This window comes from Pangasianodon hypophthalmus, chromosome 11, assembly GCF_027358585.1.
Source record: "Pangasianodon hypophthalmus isolate fPanHyp1 chromosome 11, fPanHyp1.pri, whole genome shotgun sequence".
In the NCBI taxonomy this organism is placed as follows: Eukaryota; Metazoa; Chordata; class Actinopteri; order Siluriformes; family Pangasiidae; genus Pangasianodon; species Pangasianodon hypophthalmus.
In genome coordinates, this window is record NC_069720.1 from 6,217,104 (window position 1) to 6,235,683 (window position 18,580).

The window sequence follows — 18,580 nt, forward strand, 5'->3', positions numbered from 1 at the left end:
AACAGAAGTACACATGTGTGAAAAATGTGTGTTATTCAAGGAGAAAACAGTCAAGGGCCTGCCAATAATTAGCTTTTTCTAAGTAATGAGGCGGGATATTTCAAGTAGACGAGCGTCTCTAATCATTCGTCCATTTTCGACAAAGAATGCGGGGCACTTGCCGAGACCCTCACACAAATGAAGATCTTGACTCATCAGTGGTGATGACTTTGAGCTGATTTATTAATGAACGCTGCGCTCAGTGCGTCACGCTGTGGTCCGGGCCTTGACACTTTTGGGTGAGAAAATAAAACCTTGAAAACATCCAAACACATTAGAGTCCTACCCTGGATAAGTATTTCATAAAGCAGCTTGAAACTTCATTTAATTCAACCAATATGTTCCTGCATCATTGTTTTTCAACGCTGTTTGTTTTTCAGAGCTCCTGTTTATCACCAGGTCAAACCTACATCAGGGCGTGTTTAGATTTGCGATGTCTAAACTGAAATATAATATATTTTTAAAAGCCCTAATCTATCACACACTTGGCATGACTGTACTTGCAATACAGCAATATATCAGAGTTTCGAAAAAGCAATTTTGTCGTGTTAGTGAAGGTACAATGTAAAATGTCGCATGGCTGCCCTTTTCACCAGTAATTCTCACGGGATCAGGATGGAGCATCTCCGTTTGTGTTTCTGACACCTGCTTCCTTTCACATCGCTCACTGCCATGCAGGGCAAGACCATAAAGACCATAAAGCAGTAAATGCAGCTTGACTCTTTCCATATTATAGCAAGGAATTTTCAAGCAGCACACTCTTCTTTGCACAAATAAAATTATCTTGATATCATAACAAATTTGTATGAATTGGAATGATCAACGTGATTGTGGTTGGAATTTGGACTTGATTTGAATTTCAAATGGAAAAGCTCTAAATTCAAAAGCTCTAACTAACTTTAAGCTAGCTACTAAATAGTTCGTAGTAGTTACTAAATAATACACTTTCACGCTGCTTAACTCATTTCATATCATAGCTAGGAATTTTCAAGCAATTTACTTTCTTTTACACAAACTAAAAAATCTGATATCATGAAATTTTTTTGCAAATTTGAACAAATGAGAACAGCATGGTTGGATTTTGCATAATTTCATACAAATAAATTTGTAAGTAAAATTACAAATGCAAACCCCTCTAAACTTCACCTTCATAACTACTCTTATAAGACAGTGAGAAAGGAAGGTTCAAGTTAAGAACTAGATTTCCGATTTTTGTGACCATACATATTTCCTTTTAGTTACTATAGTTACTAATAATTCATAGTTACTAAATAATAGGCTTTCATGCTGCTTCACTCATTCCATACCATAGCTAGGAATTTTCAATTAAATTACTCTCCATTTTCACAAACTAAAAAGTCAGATAACATGAAAAATTCATATGAATTTCAGCAAATGAGTGTGACATGGTTGTAATTTGCTTAATTTTATACAAATAAAGTCATAAGGAAAAATACAAACACAAACCCCGCCACTGAATGCTAACCACAACCTCGATAACTGCTCTTATAAGACAGTTAGAAAGCAAAGTTCATGTTAATATCTAGATTTCTGTTTCTTGTAACTACATACATTCCCCATTAGTTTTACTGTAGTAAGTGAATAATTCGTAGTAGTTACTATATAATATGCTTTCACGCTGCTTCACTCGTTCCATATTATAGCTAGAATTTTCAAGCAACTCACTCTCTTTTTGCACAAATCAAAAAAGCCTGATATCATGAAACATTTGTACAAATTTGAATGAATTAAATTTGCTTAATTTCATACAAATAAAGTGGTAAGAAGAGCTACAAATGCAAACCACGCCCAGAGCTCCAACCTTTATTCTTCATAACTGAATTTGTTATTCTGAATTTGTAACTGTGAGATCATGGTCTACAAAGATAAGACTGATGATATTTAGTGTTTTGTCCACAGTTAGCTGCCCAGATCTTTATTGGATCTTTACAAGACCTGTTAAACAGCTGACCATCAACCAGAGACAAAACCAGGACTCCAAGTTAATAATCCATTAAACTCTCAGAAGCCTTTGATGGCTCCAGATTTGCACTCCAGTCTGAATAACTCAATAATATCCAGCACATAGCAGCCAAGTAAGATTTATGCAGATCTTGGAAATAAATAAGGAATAATACACTTGGGAGTGTGCTGTTAAAGGGAAATAATCACCAACATGGTGGTGTGAATGCAATCTGGCATGAAGCAGAATTAGTGTTACCGCCCGGAAGTTCATTATTTTCCTAGAACAGCATAACCTGAAGTGTTTTATTCCTCTTATACCACAGAAATTTTCTGATTATTCATGTAATTTATTAATGAATGACACATCATACATCATCGCCAGCCCCTAATTTTTCTCTTTCATGAAGTTAATAAGAAAAGAAAAAGTCACTATTACCAACCACACAAAATACAACTGGCCACGCACATGCTGAGTGGGAAGGTTGCATTTGTGTATAAGGCATTTTCAGAAAATAAGAGTGAAAACATTAATAATAGAGTTAAATTTCTATACCCAATAATCCAAATGCAGTAAAGACTAGAACAATGAGAAATACAAGAAAACAGAAGAGCTGATACTGTTGACAAAGAAAGAGTGTCATAGCGTCCTTTCAGGTTTTAGGGAATTTCCTATGACTAATACTAGCAGAAAACAGAAAAAAGAGAACCTAACCCGAAAGTTTTGGTTCTCATATGATATTGTGTAATGTGCTGAAAGACGTGTTACAAAGAAATGTAATCATTCAAATGTTAAATGAAAACCAACCCAACATGAAAAGGGCTCTGAATATGGATGTTTCTTTTTTGTGATCATCCAACCATGAGATTTCTTTCTTCAAGACAGCAAGAAAACAGGTTGGACAATGACAAAGCAAGCTTAGACCAATAACATTACATGAGTATAAAAGGCGAACATATTTAGCAGCCTGTTTAAGGTGCTTGACCTTCACCTAAATCATTTCCAAGCACTCTAGGGCATGAATCGGTGCGATCGTAGCTGAAGGATATCACAACATTGCCCATGACTCCACAAAACCAGGCTCAAATCAGCAAAAGAGCTTTCTGGATTAGCGGCCAATTTCCCTCTCTGGTTTCCCTCTTCGCTGATAGTCCCTCAGCACTAGTCTCAGGAAATGAGCGGTCATAACAGATGCACAGGCCACCATTACCTCAACCATGTCTGCTTTCCTGAGGTGCTTCATCAATCTTAGCACACATGCCTACACAAAGGCCAAGGCAAACACTCTTAACGTCAAGTAAACCCGGTGTAGATAAACCTATATGCTGGGAAACCCTTGATGATATAAGTTCCTTCAAATAAATGCTCAAAGTTCATTTGTGACGTTAACCCATCATATGCATAAATTGTAGAAAACAGTAATAAAGAAAGTTTCCTTAAGGAAGCAGGACACATGTGTGTGATCATTTGTCATCTCCTTTACTAGACCAGATGTCTTCTGATGGACATATTACATGGCAATATTAGAATATTATGTAATAATTAAATGCTTGGCAGTGTGCTGTTATAGGAATATAATCAACAATGGGGTGGTGTGATGCAGCCCAATTCAAGAAGTTACTATTACCACCCCAAACTGATTATTTTCCTATAACATTAACATGATGTCCTGAAGTGTTTTATTTCTCTTATACTACAGCAATTTGTCAACAATTACAATTTCTATTTATTCATGAACTTCACATCATAGTTTTTATCCATTTATAGTTACATTTAATGTTATGGAATGTCCAAGAGACAAGTTAGTTCCTGTTTTCACTTATGTTATAGCGATATACAGTAAACAGTTGCTCCCTCACCAAACTGTGTTATTTTTTGTAGCTTGTTGTGTTACCAATAAGTCACGAATCCTGAAAGATTTCCTGTAGAGAAAAACTGAGCACTGACACTGGAGACTCCTTCCATACCTCCTTCCATAAATGTCAAGAGTGCTGTGGTATAAGTAATTTTATAATATTTTACTAAAATACTAAAAGTCACCACTCAGGCATGACACACACTTCCTAGCATATTTGATAGTAGAGTGGGGCTATAAGAGCTAATTCATGTTAAAATTTTTAAAGCTGCTGGAAAAAAAACCAAAAAAATTCTCATTAATAATAAATCATCCGGTCACGGGGGAGCCTGGAGTCTATCCCAGGGAACTCTGGGCACACCCTGGATGGGGTGTCAATCTATCACAGGGCACAATCAGACACACGTTCACACACTACGGACAATTTAGGAATACCAATCAGCCTACAGTGCATGTCTTTGGAATGGGGGAGGAAACTGAAGTACCCGGAGGAAGACCCTGGGGAGAACATATGAGTGTCATCAAATCTTAGCCAAATGTTAATGGCAGGTACTTAATTAATGCAAGAGGGTTAAATGAAAATGTATAGATGTCCATGTTGTAGAACCCATAACCAACTCCTATGGTAGCTAATTTTCTTCCAAACTTCAGAAACTTGCTGTTTTTAACATCCAAATTTTTTTCTTTTGTTGATCAATTTTCTGTAACTTGCAATACCTATTTCACCTTAAATGGTCCTCCACTTCCTGGAAATATAAATGGTCTCTCTAATTAATTTATGTTTCTTTATGTAATATAGTAATGTTCTTCCAGTCTGCATCCTACGCAACTGCCACTGGCACTTAGCTTATCGGCCTGCTCATCTGATTCTTTGTAAGTGTATCCATTCTTGATTATAAGTTTGTCTTTGAGCCAAGTAATTAAAATGTTCAAGTTGTTTAATGGATGTCTTCTTCATATTATCTCAGATGCTCACCAGTCATACTGTAAACATCTCCACTCCTTTAACAGTAAAACCTCTGACATCACAGGCTAGTTTGGCTATAAGGAGATTTATACTATTGGTTGTGCACATATAGTACTTTATTAACATGGATTCTATGGGAGTGTACTGTCTTTGACACATCTGAAATCCCGCACCCTTAATATTTCATGTGCAGGCAGAAACCTAGCTGTTCTATTATGACCAGCAGTGCTGTCCAAACAAGCATGGCTACTAAGCAACAAGCAATTCACACAACCAAATTATTACATTTACACCCACTGTACTATTTTGGCACTGGAACACTGTTACCTTGCAGCTACCATCAATTAATCTTAAAGAACACAATATTACAAAACAGTCTACCTAATTCAATTATGAATAATTTTTCTTCTTTCCTCTTCATGCTCAATATGGCCAAAGGTATATGGACACCTGACCATCACACCCAAACTGTTGCCACAAAGTTGGAACCACACAATTATCTACAATGTCCTTATATGCTGCAGCATTATTATTTCCCTTCACTGAAACTAAGGGGCAAAGCCCAAACCTGTTCTAGCATGACAGTGCCCCTGTGCACAAAGCAAGTTCCATAAAGACATGGTTTGTCAGGGTTGGAGTGGAAGAACTTATGTGGCCTGCACAGAACCCTGAATGGAATGGAATGGAATAACCTACCTGTTGGATAGTGATATTATCCATGCTTCCACAGTTTGGAGGGAGGAATTAGCTACACAGTGAAATCAGTACCAAGATCCATCATGGTAGTTCTGCCTCTCTTTGCACTGACACCACCCTGTATGTTGCACCATTAGGTAAATTCCAAATGAATTCCATTCATTTGGCATTAAGCCAAATGGCAAACTGTATAAGACATGCTATTTTGCATATAGTTCAAACTGATGTGGTGTATAGTTGAAGATGGAGACTATGCCAGCAAGACTCAAAATTGACAATGGGGAAAGGACGTGGTTTGAGATTCAAGTTTGACCTGGCAAGGTGTATGGGTCCCTGGGTCAGACGAATGTTCTTAGATCAACAATGGGGAAGGTCCATGATCTGAGATCAACACTGAAGCATGGACATTGTTGACGACTGACACTGGGGCAGGTACATGGTTCAAGCTTGATGCTGGCACAGGTACATAGCTCAAGATCAACACTGGGGCAGCTACATGATTCAAGGTCCATCCTGAGGCAGGCACATAGTTTGAGATTGACACTAGGTTCGATGCATTGTCTGAGATCAAACCATGCTATGGTTAGAAACACAAGAAAGTTTTGTCAGGACAGATAACATGACGTTATTGGATTCAGGCTGTTGGGAAGTGACCCAACAGGGACTGCAGGGACAAAAATCCCCACCTAAGGCATGCTGATCCTGTAACATTATACTGTAATATTTTACTAAACATTCTTAAGAAAGGTGCTAGCTGGAGTATTAGGAAGGTAGGAGACCTCATTGTCACTTATCACCTCTCTTCCGTGACTACTTCTATAGTGTCTGCTGTTTCTGAAAGCCTTAAGGTAATACCTGATGCAACATACATGTCTAAATAGCAAAAACATACTCAAAGCAGTTATTTTCTGTATTTTCTGCTTTTGAAGTTTTATAAAGTGGCTTACTCACTGACCTGAATCTACAGCAGATGAAAATGAGAGGTCCAATCTGATTAGTGAACATGCAGAATGCAGTAATCTGATTGACCCTGTGGGCCAGTGCACTCGGGGAGTTGGAGATGCACATAGGCAACTTGTAATGATGAAACACGATGCCTGTAATGACCAGCCCAACTCACTCCTCGTCATAAGTTTATGAATCTAATCAGAGTGATGATGAACGTGCGTCCTGTGACATCTGAAAACCGATATTTGAAAACAAACGGGGAAAATGTACTTGTACGTTACAGAATAGGTTTATAATATGTGCAAAACTATTTAGAAAATCCTGACCTGGGATATTGTCTTAAATATCTTAAATATAGGAATGTCTAAGAAAATTCACAAACCTTGACCTAATACATAAACATAAAAATTCTATTTATTCTTTTGTAGGCAAGTTTATTAAGTATATACGTACATGCATTAAACCACTAGCTAACCAGCTTAGCATGCAGGTTCTGCAGCTAAATGTTTCGAGATACCTGTCATCCTATGATCTTTGGCACATTTACTCAGTGTGAAGATCATTTAATGATCACACTAACATAGGCTCTATGTGTTACGCTTCAGTCCACTTTCTAAGATTATAGGATGACAAGGTAGCTTGAAACATTTAGCTGCAAAACCTGCATGCTAAGCTAGCTAGCTAGCTAACTTAGCTAATATTAATGATGAGCAAAATAGTTTTAATTGCTATTTTGACAAGTTTTGCTATAGTGAAATAAATCATTGAGGATATCAAAACTGATATGAAAATTCTACTCATGTCAGTCTGCGAATAGAATTACTGTTACCACTCTGATGTTAATTATTTTCCAATAACAGCATGAAAACAGCATGATTTATTCATCTCATACAACAGAAATTTGCCAATGATTACAATTTTTAATTTTTTTAACATTTAATTTTTAATTTTTAATTTTTTTAACCATTTAGTTACATTATTCCAGCATTTCATGTTACCAACAAACCACAAACCACAAAGTCCTGAGGACTTAGTCCTCCATCTTGAAGACTTTCCCTTTGCTTTGTTGTTACAAAGCACTAAAACTGGAGACTCCTTCCATAAATATTAAACAAACATCACCATATCAATGAGTATATGTTTTTCTTTGTTAAGTAAGAACACATTTTTAATTTGCTTGTTGTTAATATTAGATTATTTTGTGCATCCGCCAAACAAGTACTTGTGTATTAGCTGTTACTATAGAAACAATAATATTAGAACAAGCATATTCATTTAACCCTGTTAATTGAATTACAGCTGGAAAAGAGCTGCTGCAATAGAAAATAAATCAACACCTTCTGACTAATCAGAATCTAGAATTGTCTAGAAATGGAAATAATAAGCTTTTCATTTAGGAAATTTATATCAAAGTGTTGAACTTTTACTTGCAAGGGAGGCAAAAATAAAAAATAAAAATAAAGCAATTATGCTGATATATATAATATATCTTATTCCTTAAAGTAGGCTACATATTATTTAAAGAAAAGTGCTAGGAATAGTCGTTATAGACTTGAAATGTTCCTCAGCCATTTTTAATCATGCTTGTTCTAATATTATTGTTTGTGCATTAATACCATCTTAAATTATTTATTAGTCTACAGAGACCTTTATAGTGGCTCGGTGGTGTAGTGGGTACCGATGTCACAGTCCCCAGTTTAATCCTGAGCTTATGTTGCTGTTTCTGTGGCATTGTGCATGTTCTGTCCATGGGTTTCCTCCTGGGTCTCCAGTTTTCTCCTACCTCCCAAAAACATGCTGGTACAGTTGGATTGTCTATGCTAAAGTGCCCCAGTGTCTGAATGAGTGTGTGAACATGTGTAGATGGTGCCCTGTGATGTACTGGTGGCCGTTCCAGGGTGTATTCTTGCTTCAGGGTGTGTGTGTGTGCGTGTGTGTGTGTGTGTGTGTGTGTACTTCATACTCTAAACTAACATCTGTTTGACCACTTTACACACAGGCGGTTACTAGTAAAAGTGAGTCATCAGTTAAACAAATGCGATTTGACCACGGGCTTTCGAGGACCAGACCACCGGCCGTTAATTCCCTCTCCGTCATTTCTCTGCTCGACTCTACCGGGACCTTCATGACGCAGGACTGTGTCAGAGCAAAACGAAACGACCGTCTGTATAAAACGCGGCAGGCGGAGGAGGACAAGAGCAGAGGTAGAGGAGCTTGTGCATATCTGAACAACACGAGAAAAGAAGAAAACTTTCTTTGATTTTTCGGAGGAAAAGCTTGGGGAGTTTTGTGCGCTCTCGGCGCGCGGCTGCTTTGGTTCCAGCACCTCGGACAGCGTCCTTTTCCGGTTCCCACCCCCACGACAGTGAGTAGCTAAAAATATATATGAAAATCATTTCCATAAACCACGATCTTTATGCACACAGCAATGAATTGTGTAGAGTTTTAAACTGATCTAGAAATTCGGTTTAAGATTAAATATGCAAATTCTAGATATTCCAGAAATTTGCTTTAAGGTTAAGTATGTAGAAATTTTTATAAATTCATATTAAGATTATACATCTATAACTTCTAGCAGTCCAGTTTAAGATTAAACTGAATCTAGAGTTGTTGTTTTTACAATTAAATATCCAAAATTCTAGAAATCCAGTTTAAGATGTGAGAATTTCAGTTCAAGCTGAAATATCTGAAATTCTAGAAACTCAGGTTTAGATGAAAAATTGAGTAATGCTAAAAATTCCATTTAAGATTAAACATCTAAAATTCTAAAACCTCAGTTTAAGATTAAACATGGAGAAATGCTAGAAACTCAGTTTAAAATTAAATATCTAAAATTCTAGAAATTTGGTTGTAAGATGAAACATCTGGAAATGATGGACAATTGGGTTATGAATAAACATCTAGGAATGGTAGAAATTCAGTTTAAGATTCAATATCGTGAAATGCTACATATATGTAATATAGTAAGATTTGGTTTAAGATCGATCATTTAGCACATTCCTAGAGGTAAATATTTAGGGCTTGTCCAGGACACTCTCAGAAAAAAAAGGGATCAAACACAAAGTACTTTTCATGACCACTAGCGTGGAACCATCAAGGGTACACCTTTTGTACCTTTAGTATATATTTTACTATGTTTTACCTTTAATTAGTTTTGGCATAAAAAAGGTATAAAGGTATATCAGTGATCCTTAAGGGCCAATTAAATACCTTAAAATATTATAAGTATTATAGTATCTTTATATTAAAGACTTAAAGAACATAAAGATACTTAGTAAAGGTATGAAAGATGTCTCCTTGATAATTCCAACCGAGCAACGAGGAACAGTACAGTTTGGTACCTAAATTTCTCAGAGTGCACTTTACCCATGCTCATGACCTCTTTTTTGTGTTAGATATGAAGAAAGCTAGGAGATCAGTGAGCACCTCACAGTTGTTCTTTATGGCTGTGTGTAGCGTGTTGTGCTGCAGGACACTTTCAGCTCTCCCGGCCATCAGCTCATACTCTGCCATCAGGTGAGAAGATCGAATCCCCTCCCAATTCATTCTGAGAAATGCAATTGGCCTTTATGTAGCCTGTTAATTTTTTCCTCTTCTGACATGATAAAGTAAAGAATAAAGTAAAGAATGACACACGATGATGCTCTTTAGGTCAGGCAGTCTGAACAGTGACGGGGATGGTGGGTGGCCAAACGAGCCCTCTCAGGATCTGGAAGTGTATAAACTTCTGTATGAAATTGCAAACACAGTGGAAAGGTAAAAAAAAAAAAAAAAAAAACGTAAAAAAAATCTACCTTTGTATGAAGAAGTGTAAATTCAGAAAAGTGGACTGTATATCAAATAAACAAGATGCCTTCATGAATATTAGGATGTTTTCAAATAAAAGCACATTTATTTAAAGGCTATATTTTTATATTTTTTGTGAGTAATGTGTATTCATTCTCCTGTCATTTCATGCAGACCACCAAGACACGCTGATGGACTTTTCACCAGCGGATACAGCAAACTCCTCGGACAACTTTCAGCCAAAGAATACCTTGAATCCTTACTTGCCAAGCGTGTCAGGTAAATATTTTTCTTCCATATCCATTGTACACCTGCACGTCTAACTCACAGGACAGTGTAGAAGTTAGATTTATAGATTTTGTTTGAGATTTGGCCTGAAAACTCAGCCATGCACTTCCCATGACCATGATGACTCGAATGTAATTAAGCTTACAAATGGCTGCCCAGTGTGTCTCACATAGCGGAATATTTAATTACGAGTACAAATATCTGTCCAAACAGAATTACACAGTAGGATATTGAATTAACCGTACAAATATCTGTGCATTTGGAATAATAGCCTATAGCACAATATTTAATTAAGATCACATATATATGTCAATATGTAGCAGAATATTGAATTATGTTTACAAATAGATATCCAGAGATTTTATATATAGGAATATTTTATTAAGGTTATGAATATCTGTGCAATGAAAAGGGCATGATGGTTTCATTTGCAGTGATGAGCTGAGCGCAGATGACCTACGCATGAAGCGTCACTCGGATGCGGTGTTTACAGACAACTACAGCCGATATCGCAAGCAGATGGCAGCCAAGAAGTACCTGAACTCAGTCTTAGCAGGAAAGAGAAGGTAAGAAGGTAAAGCCTGCAAATTCTAATATGTGTATATAAAGATTTACATTCCTCACTCTCAGAAATAAAGGTACCTTGATGCCTGGGTGGCAGACCTGTCGCTAGGCCTCAGTCTAAAATTATACATTTTATTATTATATTTTTAAAGAAAAAAAACTGGAAACACAATTAATGTTCATAAGGAAATGTCCAGAAATCAAGACAATATAAAATTCAATATCATTCATTTATCATTCAAAATATTCATGGGCGTTAGTGGCTCTGTGGGTGGGCCCAGCCCCCTAAGGCCCGCCCATGCTGACGGGTATGCTGAATGGTACCATTAATGGTACATTTTTTATACCTTTAACATGAGAAGGCACATTTAGTGCACCTTTAACTAACTTAAGGTCCTTAAAGTCTAATTATGTTGCTTAAATTATTTTTAAAGATGAAGTATACATGCTAAAGGTACCCCAAGATGATACCATATTTGTATGTATTTCTGAGAGTGTACACACCTTTCTTATTAGTTTCACTCTACTTAATGAATAATTAATAGCAGCTGCTGAATCATAAGCTTATTATATGCTTAATATGAATATCTGAATAATAATCTGAAACTTTAAAAAGCACCATTTGGTGAATTGCTTGCTCTAACACTATTAGTTAGGTATGTTAGATCAGGAAAATCATCCTCTCTGCTTGATTTTAGCTCCAAAGCTATGCATATGAGAAGCTATACACTGTACTGCTATTTTCTTATAGCCCAGAAGATGCCTTAACGCTGTCTAACCAGTCCAAAAGCACTGACTCTTCCTTACCTCAGAGCTACGAGGACGAGGTCGATCAGCTCCTCCAGCAGCTTCCGCTAGCATGACTACTTTCCTCTGGTTCTTAACTTAAAACTGTGCGCAAGAAGGTCTGACTCACAAATAATCCACTAACACTGGTGTTTGCTTAATTAACACTGCTTTTGCTTCATTTTCATCGCTCTCTTACGTTACTGTAGAGGAACTGTTCCACTATTCCTCTGTAAATCTGAAGAAATAGCTTTAAGAGCTTTAATATATCCCAGTGCTCAAACATCACACATGGTTCTGGGGTTCAGTATTTTCAGCATTTGTGTACCACATCATCAGTAAACTGAAACACAATCTCTATTGCTGCTTTCTTTCTTTCTTTTTTCCCCAGAACATCTAGATGATGATGACGATATTTAATCTGGCACCTGTAATATTGGACCTATTATCTGGTTACTGTAGAACAAACATAACAAATTGTATCAAGATTTTGTAGGCAAAGTTGATTATCATTGTTGTTGATCTGTTTATCAAAGAGCTATTTTTTTTTATTTTTAAGATCGCTGCTGGTGTCTGAAATTGTAATGTATCAAAACAGAAGAATAAAAATGTGTAAAGAAGAAGAAGGCTGTTGTGTTGTAGTTTGTCAGTGAATTGTGTTAACAAAGCAAGCTCCTGAGACATACTGGATATATGTGTTTATATTATGCACATGAAAAACATAGGAAATGGGCATGGGCATTTCACCATGTTATGTGAATATTGAGATCACATACAGAAAAAGAATTATTCATGTCAGAAAAGGACATCTCGAAAAATGAAACCTAGTGCAGGATCTGTAAAACTAACCTGTGAAAATTGATCAAATAATTAAAAAAAAAAAATCACATATAAAAAACTGACAAATAAAAATAAATTAATCTGGTGAGAAAATCACATCTGAAAAATCTTAGCAAGTGAAAATATCTTGAATATAGACAAATTTATTATTAATAAATTTATTATTTATTATTAAATTACCGTAAACTACATAAAACGATTACTAATCCTATTTCTAGACTTTTTTTTTTAAACTAATTTCAAGCATGAAATATGTTTGTTTTGCAGATTATTTAAAATAATTTTCTAGAAAAAAGCAAAATTATTTGCTGACAGAAAAAGAAAATTTAAAATTATTTTATAGTAAGCTCATAAAAGGAAATATTATATAAATTTGCCACATATATAAGAAATTTTCACTTGCTAAGATATTGCTTTTGCAGTATTTGCCCTACATGTGAAAATAATTATGTGTTTTTTTTGTAAGATGTGTTTCATGGATCTAGCTTTGGTATAGTTGGAATAGAGAGTTAACACTGGTTTATTATTCACACTCACAGATTTAGGGCGGGTGTGTCCATTAGGGTGGGAAACGGTAAGTCTGCGTCACGCTATTTCATGAATGCTAACATTTACACTGTTTACCTACTCCACAAGGAAGTAATGTGGATGATTAATAATTCCAGAAGAAAAAAGAAGTAGAAGAGGGATGTGTCTGCTGCCAACAAGTCTAGTCTTTCTTTTTACTAATGTGTACACCTGAAATACCCTTAAAATATTCCATGACCATGTTTGGATCAATGCCATGTAATCGGATCATTTGTTAGCAAGGATAAGTCTATACAAATCTTACATTATAGAGATACAGAGCCTCTAGAAAGTATTGACCCAAGTGATTATTTCTCTTTTTGCTGTATTGCAACAACAAATTTAAGTATATTAAAATGAGACTTTTTCTTTTATTTTTGAAGTAACTCTCTATAGAAATAAAATTTATTAAAGTATTTAATGTTCTCAGAATAATTCAAAAATAAAAAAATCTAAAATCTTAACTGATAAATATTCACCCCCCCCCCCCCCCCCCCCTCTTTTAACAGTCTAAATAAGGACAAGTATTTCATTTTCTTGAGCACTCACGCTAAATACGTTTAGCATACACCTGTGTTTATTTCAAATCCACCTGTGTCCAACTGTATGCTTGCAGAGTAAATATCTCTGACTTTAAACTAAAACAGCATATCAGATTAGTTCTGCAGGAACTGCCCATGAAGCTTCATGATGAAGCTGGTCAGAGAAGAAAAACAGCTGGAGAAGATTATAAAAAGATCAGCAAAGCTTTGAATGGTCGTAGGAGCACTGTGAAATCCATTATAGCAAAGTGGAAAAAAATACGGCACAACCCAGACACTACCTAGATCAGGCCATCTTTCCAAACTGAGCACGTGCAATTGTCAGAGAAGTATCCAAGAGGCCAGCTATGAGACTAAAAGGGTTACAGAGCTCACTGGTTCAAATAGGAGAACAATATCATCATCTCATCAGGTATCAACATGGCAACAGTTGTACATAGCCAGAAAATGGGCCTTGAGTTCCTGGCTATGAACGCATAATTAACATCTCAGTATGACAAACAGGAAGGAAGTTACTGAAGAAAAAAACTGTTTCAGACATTTGACCTTGCTGTGACCTTGATCCTGATTGAATCAATTCCAAAATCGAATCAGTTCATCTGCTGGCTATGATGATAAATCCATATATATCTTACAAACATTCAACCACTCATTCTTGAGATATTGCGCTAATGAGAATCTTCAACAGACAGACACACAGACGGACACACAGACTACCCGAAAACATAATGCCATCACCACTTAGTGGTGACATAAAACCATTAAAATAGTCACAAGGCAAACTGAGGCACTAGCTCAGCCACAAAGGGAGAAAAACTTAATCAACTAATACGACGAAGGCGAGAAAAAAACTTCCTGATATGACATAAGGAAGAAACCTAGTGAGGAATCAGACACAAACCAGACACCAGATAATAGGGGTGTAACAATCCGATACAACAGTTTAATAGGCAACAACTGAACAAAGCACAATGTGTTATTCCTAAATCAATTATTATTGATTATAATTGATTATGAATCAATTATTTTCCTGGTTTGTAAAAAAATAAATAGTGTCTTTAAACTAATGTGTTAGGAAGGTGATTTGCCCATAATCCTAAGTAGTCTTCATTATTCGTGAATTAACGATAGGTTTACTCCAGATTCTGAACAAAGTTAGTCACATATTGATCAGAGGCTAATAAATAAAAAAATCCTATCATATTGAATCATAACAGATTCAGTGTTATCGTCAAATATTGAATCATTGACATAAGAATTGAAATTGTATGGTATTGTGTAAAAGCCTGAGGGTTACACCCATATACTGGATAGTGTGATTATAAATCACTACAGTATACAGGTGTATAGAGTAACGAATACTAAATTACTGAATGTGTTTACAGGATGTCCAGGAGGAGCAGAAGAATCCTGGGATGAGCTGCAGGACAGTCTTTATGATTACAGCAGCAGCTCTCAGACACAAACCACCTGTACATTGTTACTATGAGAGTATGTTGTTGAGAGTATTGTGAGGAAGAGGATATTAAAATAATAAGCAAAAAGCAATCATTATATTTTTGGCACATAAATATTATCTTGCCATTATATTTATATAATGGCAAGATAATAAAGCCTACAAAGAACTTCACAGAGCAATTGTCAGATTCAGATGCAAAACGGAAGGAAAAATAACAGCAACAGCATCAGGAAGAATAAAACAGGATAAAATGCAAGAATACACACACACACGCACACACACATTATATATATATATATGTGTGTATATATATATATATATATATATATATATATATATATATATATATATATATATATATATATATAGATAGATAGATAGATAGATAGATAGACACACACATAGTGGGGTCCAAAAGTCTGAGACCACTAGTGAAACTGCTTCTGTTTGGCATTCTTTTTCAATTTAACACAAAAATTTTCATTACAAATGATATTATCAGCAGCAACTTGAGTGAAAAATAGAATCTTAGGAATATTTACATGAATTTCAGACTTTGTTAGTATTAGCTATGTCCCTTTTTTGCTTTAATGACTGTTCAATCGAGCTAGCATCAACTCCACAGTTTTGGTGAAACCTTATGATCCATTTTAGATCAAATCTTTTGGAGTGTTGTCTGAACATGTGCTTCAGTAGAAGGGATAAGACTCACGGAATATCTGACCTTCTGTACAAACTAGTTAACATGGTCAATATCACAAATTTGCTTACATTTAAACAGGGGTCTAGAAATTGTGCAACATCTTTAATATTGAATAGACAAGATGTTGCACATTTCTTTTTTTCAAAATTCTAAAGCTTTCTGTTTATTTCCAGTTTTAAATAAAAAAAAATTCCAGATTTTCGATGTCTCAGACTTTTGGACCCCACTGTGTACATATATATATATATATATATATATATATATATATATATATATATATATATATATGTAACAATTAAATATTATACAAATGCATGTTTAAAGAGAGGCAATACTATGAATATTCAATAATGATATTAATAAATAAATAAATAAATACAATGCAATTGCGAAAGAAATAAATACAGATTTAAGAGCTGGTGTAATGTGATTGTTCAAGCATCACTGTAAACATTTGTCACTTTCTTCTAGAGCATATTGGGTCACCCTTTGGTCTCGTCCAAGAACAGACCGCTGTACCTGACTGTGGCCAGCAGAGGGCGTTTTGTTTTTTTTTAAATAGTCAAAAGTCTGAAACCCTCGCTCAATACTGTAGAGCTTTACACAAATAAAGGTACCGAATTGTACGTGTCTTTAGTACCTTTAGTATGATACATACTAAAGTACCCTTGATGGTACCACCCCACCAACAAGCAAAAGTTCACTCTAGTACCTTCATCACTGAGACTGTTACATACTGAAAGTTAGCTAATTAAAACCATGGAAGTCCTTGGATCAGTGATTTCAAAAATTGCCTTGATTTGTTTGTGATCATGTTTTTGTGTTTAAAACAACAACAACAAAAAGACTCTAATGGAGATGTGAAACTGTTGGTTAGGGGACAAAAGGATAAAAGACACTGCTCCATTCACCCTCACCTGTTACTCCATGGACACAAGAGAGGCAGGAATCTGAACACAGTACAAAAAAAAGGGCAATGTCTATAAATAAACCACTATATCAGTAACAACCAAGAGCAAGAACAAGAAGAGGAAGGGAGGCACAACCTGGCAAGCTTCCTCTCGTGCCACTCTCCTGGTGAGGAACCCGTCTGTCATTCTCAGATATCCAGTGATGGCTGGGTGTGATATTATCCTGGAGGGCTAAAATCCCAACTCAACAAAACGACACTACTTTATTTGGACTACTTGCTAATCTTGCTGCAAAAATCATGTAAGCCTAATCAGTTTACGTTGCGATCTTGAATGTACCAGGCTTTAGCCAAAAGTCCTAAGGCCACTACACATTTAAATTAAAGCACAGAATTTTGTAACTACAGTGAAACTAATAGGAAAGTGTGAGGAATGTAAGTCTGGAGCCTGAGCGTTTAAGGAGTTAAAAGTGACACGTAAATTCAACAAACCTTTCGGTGAACAGTTGATCGTGTCTCCAGCAAGGTGTGTTAGTAACCTACAGTGTTTTTTTACACCCTTCCCTCTGAGCATTACAACTCTGAACCTCTGCTGTTGAGCCACATACTAACACACACAAACACACATACAGGTCCTCCATCTTTGTGAGGATTTTCCACTGACATAACGATTACTGTAGATGATTAGTGCAACACATGAAAACTAACCCTAACCTAGTGACCAAAAGCTATATTTTGCAATTTTACATTTGTTAAACAAAAGCTGCTGTTTTTGGGAAAAAAAAAGAAGAAAAGTTCCTTATGGGAACCAGGCAAATGTCTCCACAAGGTCAAAACTGTCAGATATTCCAGTCCTTGTGGGGACATTTGCCTAGTTCCCATAAAGAACTTTTTTTTTTTTTTTTTTCACAAAAAACTGCAGCTTTTGTTTAAAGTAAAAGGGCCAAATATAGTTATGTTATTTATTTATTTATTTACTTATTTATTCATTCATTCATTCAAAAAAGTCAGCTTTGATTTAATATAATAAATGAGCGCACACAAACACACACAAACACACACACACACTTTTTGTCTGTTTGTTTGTTTGTTTTGTGAGGATCTTCTATTACTGTAGCAAATTAATGATATGACTACACCTTAACCTAAATTAACCATGAAAGTTTTTCAAATAAAAGCCATAAAAAAACAGAATTTTTGTGAGTACTGGGTGATTATGAGGATATTTAACACTGTCCTATCATTGTGAGGACCTTTTTTGGTGCAGACACACACACACTCATGTTTCAGCAACATGTATGGATTGTAACCCATTCTCTAATCTTTATTTGCTTTCCCTTCAGTGTGATTTAGCATAAGTTATTTTCTTGGTGTACTGGGACACAAAGTTGTAGTGTGAATTGATGACCTAGCATTTTTAGAATTTCCGTGTCATTAATCCGTGCAGTAGTTACTCTGATAAACACACTAAATGTTTTACCAATTCTGTTAATAATTTCCAAGGTTAATGAATTTCATTAGTGTTACTTTGCTTTAAGTTTAATATATTGTAAATGACATAGAGATATAAATATCAATTGTACACTGCAAGTGAAAGTTTTTGAACTTTTTATGTTTTTTCTATTTTTAAAGGAAAACAAAATAAGAAAATAACTAGAAAAGACTGA

General features: G+C 35.5%; 1 protein-coding gene across 3 annotated transcripts; it reads left to right on the forward strand.

The window, feature by feature from the left end:
- Window positions 1-8,613: 8,613 nt before the first annotated feature.
- Window positions 8,614-12,518, forward strand: vipb (vasoactive intestinal peptide b). 3 transcript variants are annotated; one of them, XM_053238211.1, is made up of 6 exons: window positions 8,614-8,833; window positions 9,864-9,984; window positions 10,120-10,224; window positions 10,429-10,533; window positions 10,977-11,108; window positions 12,284-12,518. In XM_053238211.1, exons 2-6 carry the CDS (start codon window positions 9,866-9,868, stop codon window positions 12,294-12,296), a joined length of 474 nt encoding a protein of 157 aa, XP_053094186.1. In that variant the 5' UTR covers window positions 8,614-8,833; window positions 9,864-9,865; the 3' UTR covers window positions 12,297-12,518. The 3 variants fall into 3 exon arrangements, with proteins under 3 accessions (XP_053094186.1, XP_026786556.1, XP_026786555.1); XM_026930755.3 differs by having other exon boundaries at window positions 8,617-8,833; window positions 10,977-11,116; window positions 11,858-12,518; XM_026930754.3 differs by having other exon boundaries at window positions 8,620-8,833; window positions 11,858-12,518.
- The last annotated feature ends 6,062 nt before the right edge of the window (window positions 12,519-18,580 follow it).

Coding starts and splice junctions, on each gene's coding strand:
- vipb (XM_026930754.3), top strand. CDS start 9,866: ATGAAGAAAGCTAGGAGATCAGTGAGCACCTCACAGTTGTTCTTTATG. Junction 9,985..10,119: donor AGCTCATACTCTGCCATCAG/GTGAGAAGATCG, acceptor GATGCTCTTTAG/GTCAGGCAGTCTGAACAGTG. Junction 10,534..10,976: donor TTACTTGCCAAGCGTGTCAG/GTAAATATTTTT, acceptor TTTCATTTGCAG/TGATGAGCTGAGCGCAGATG.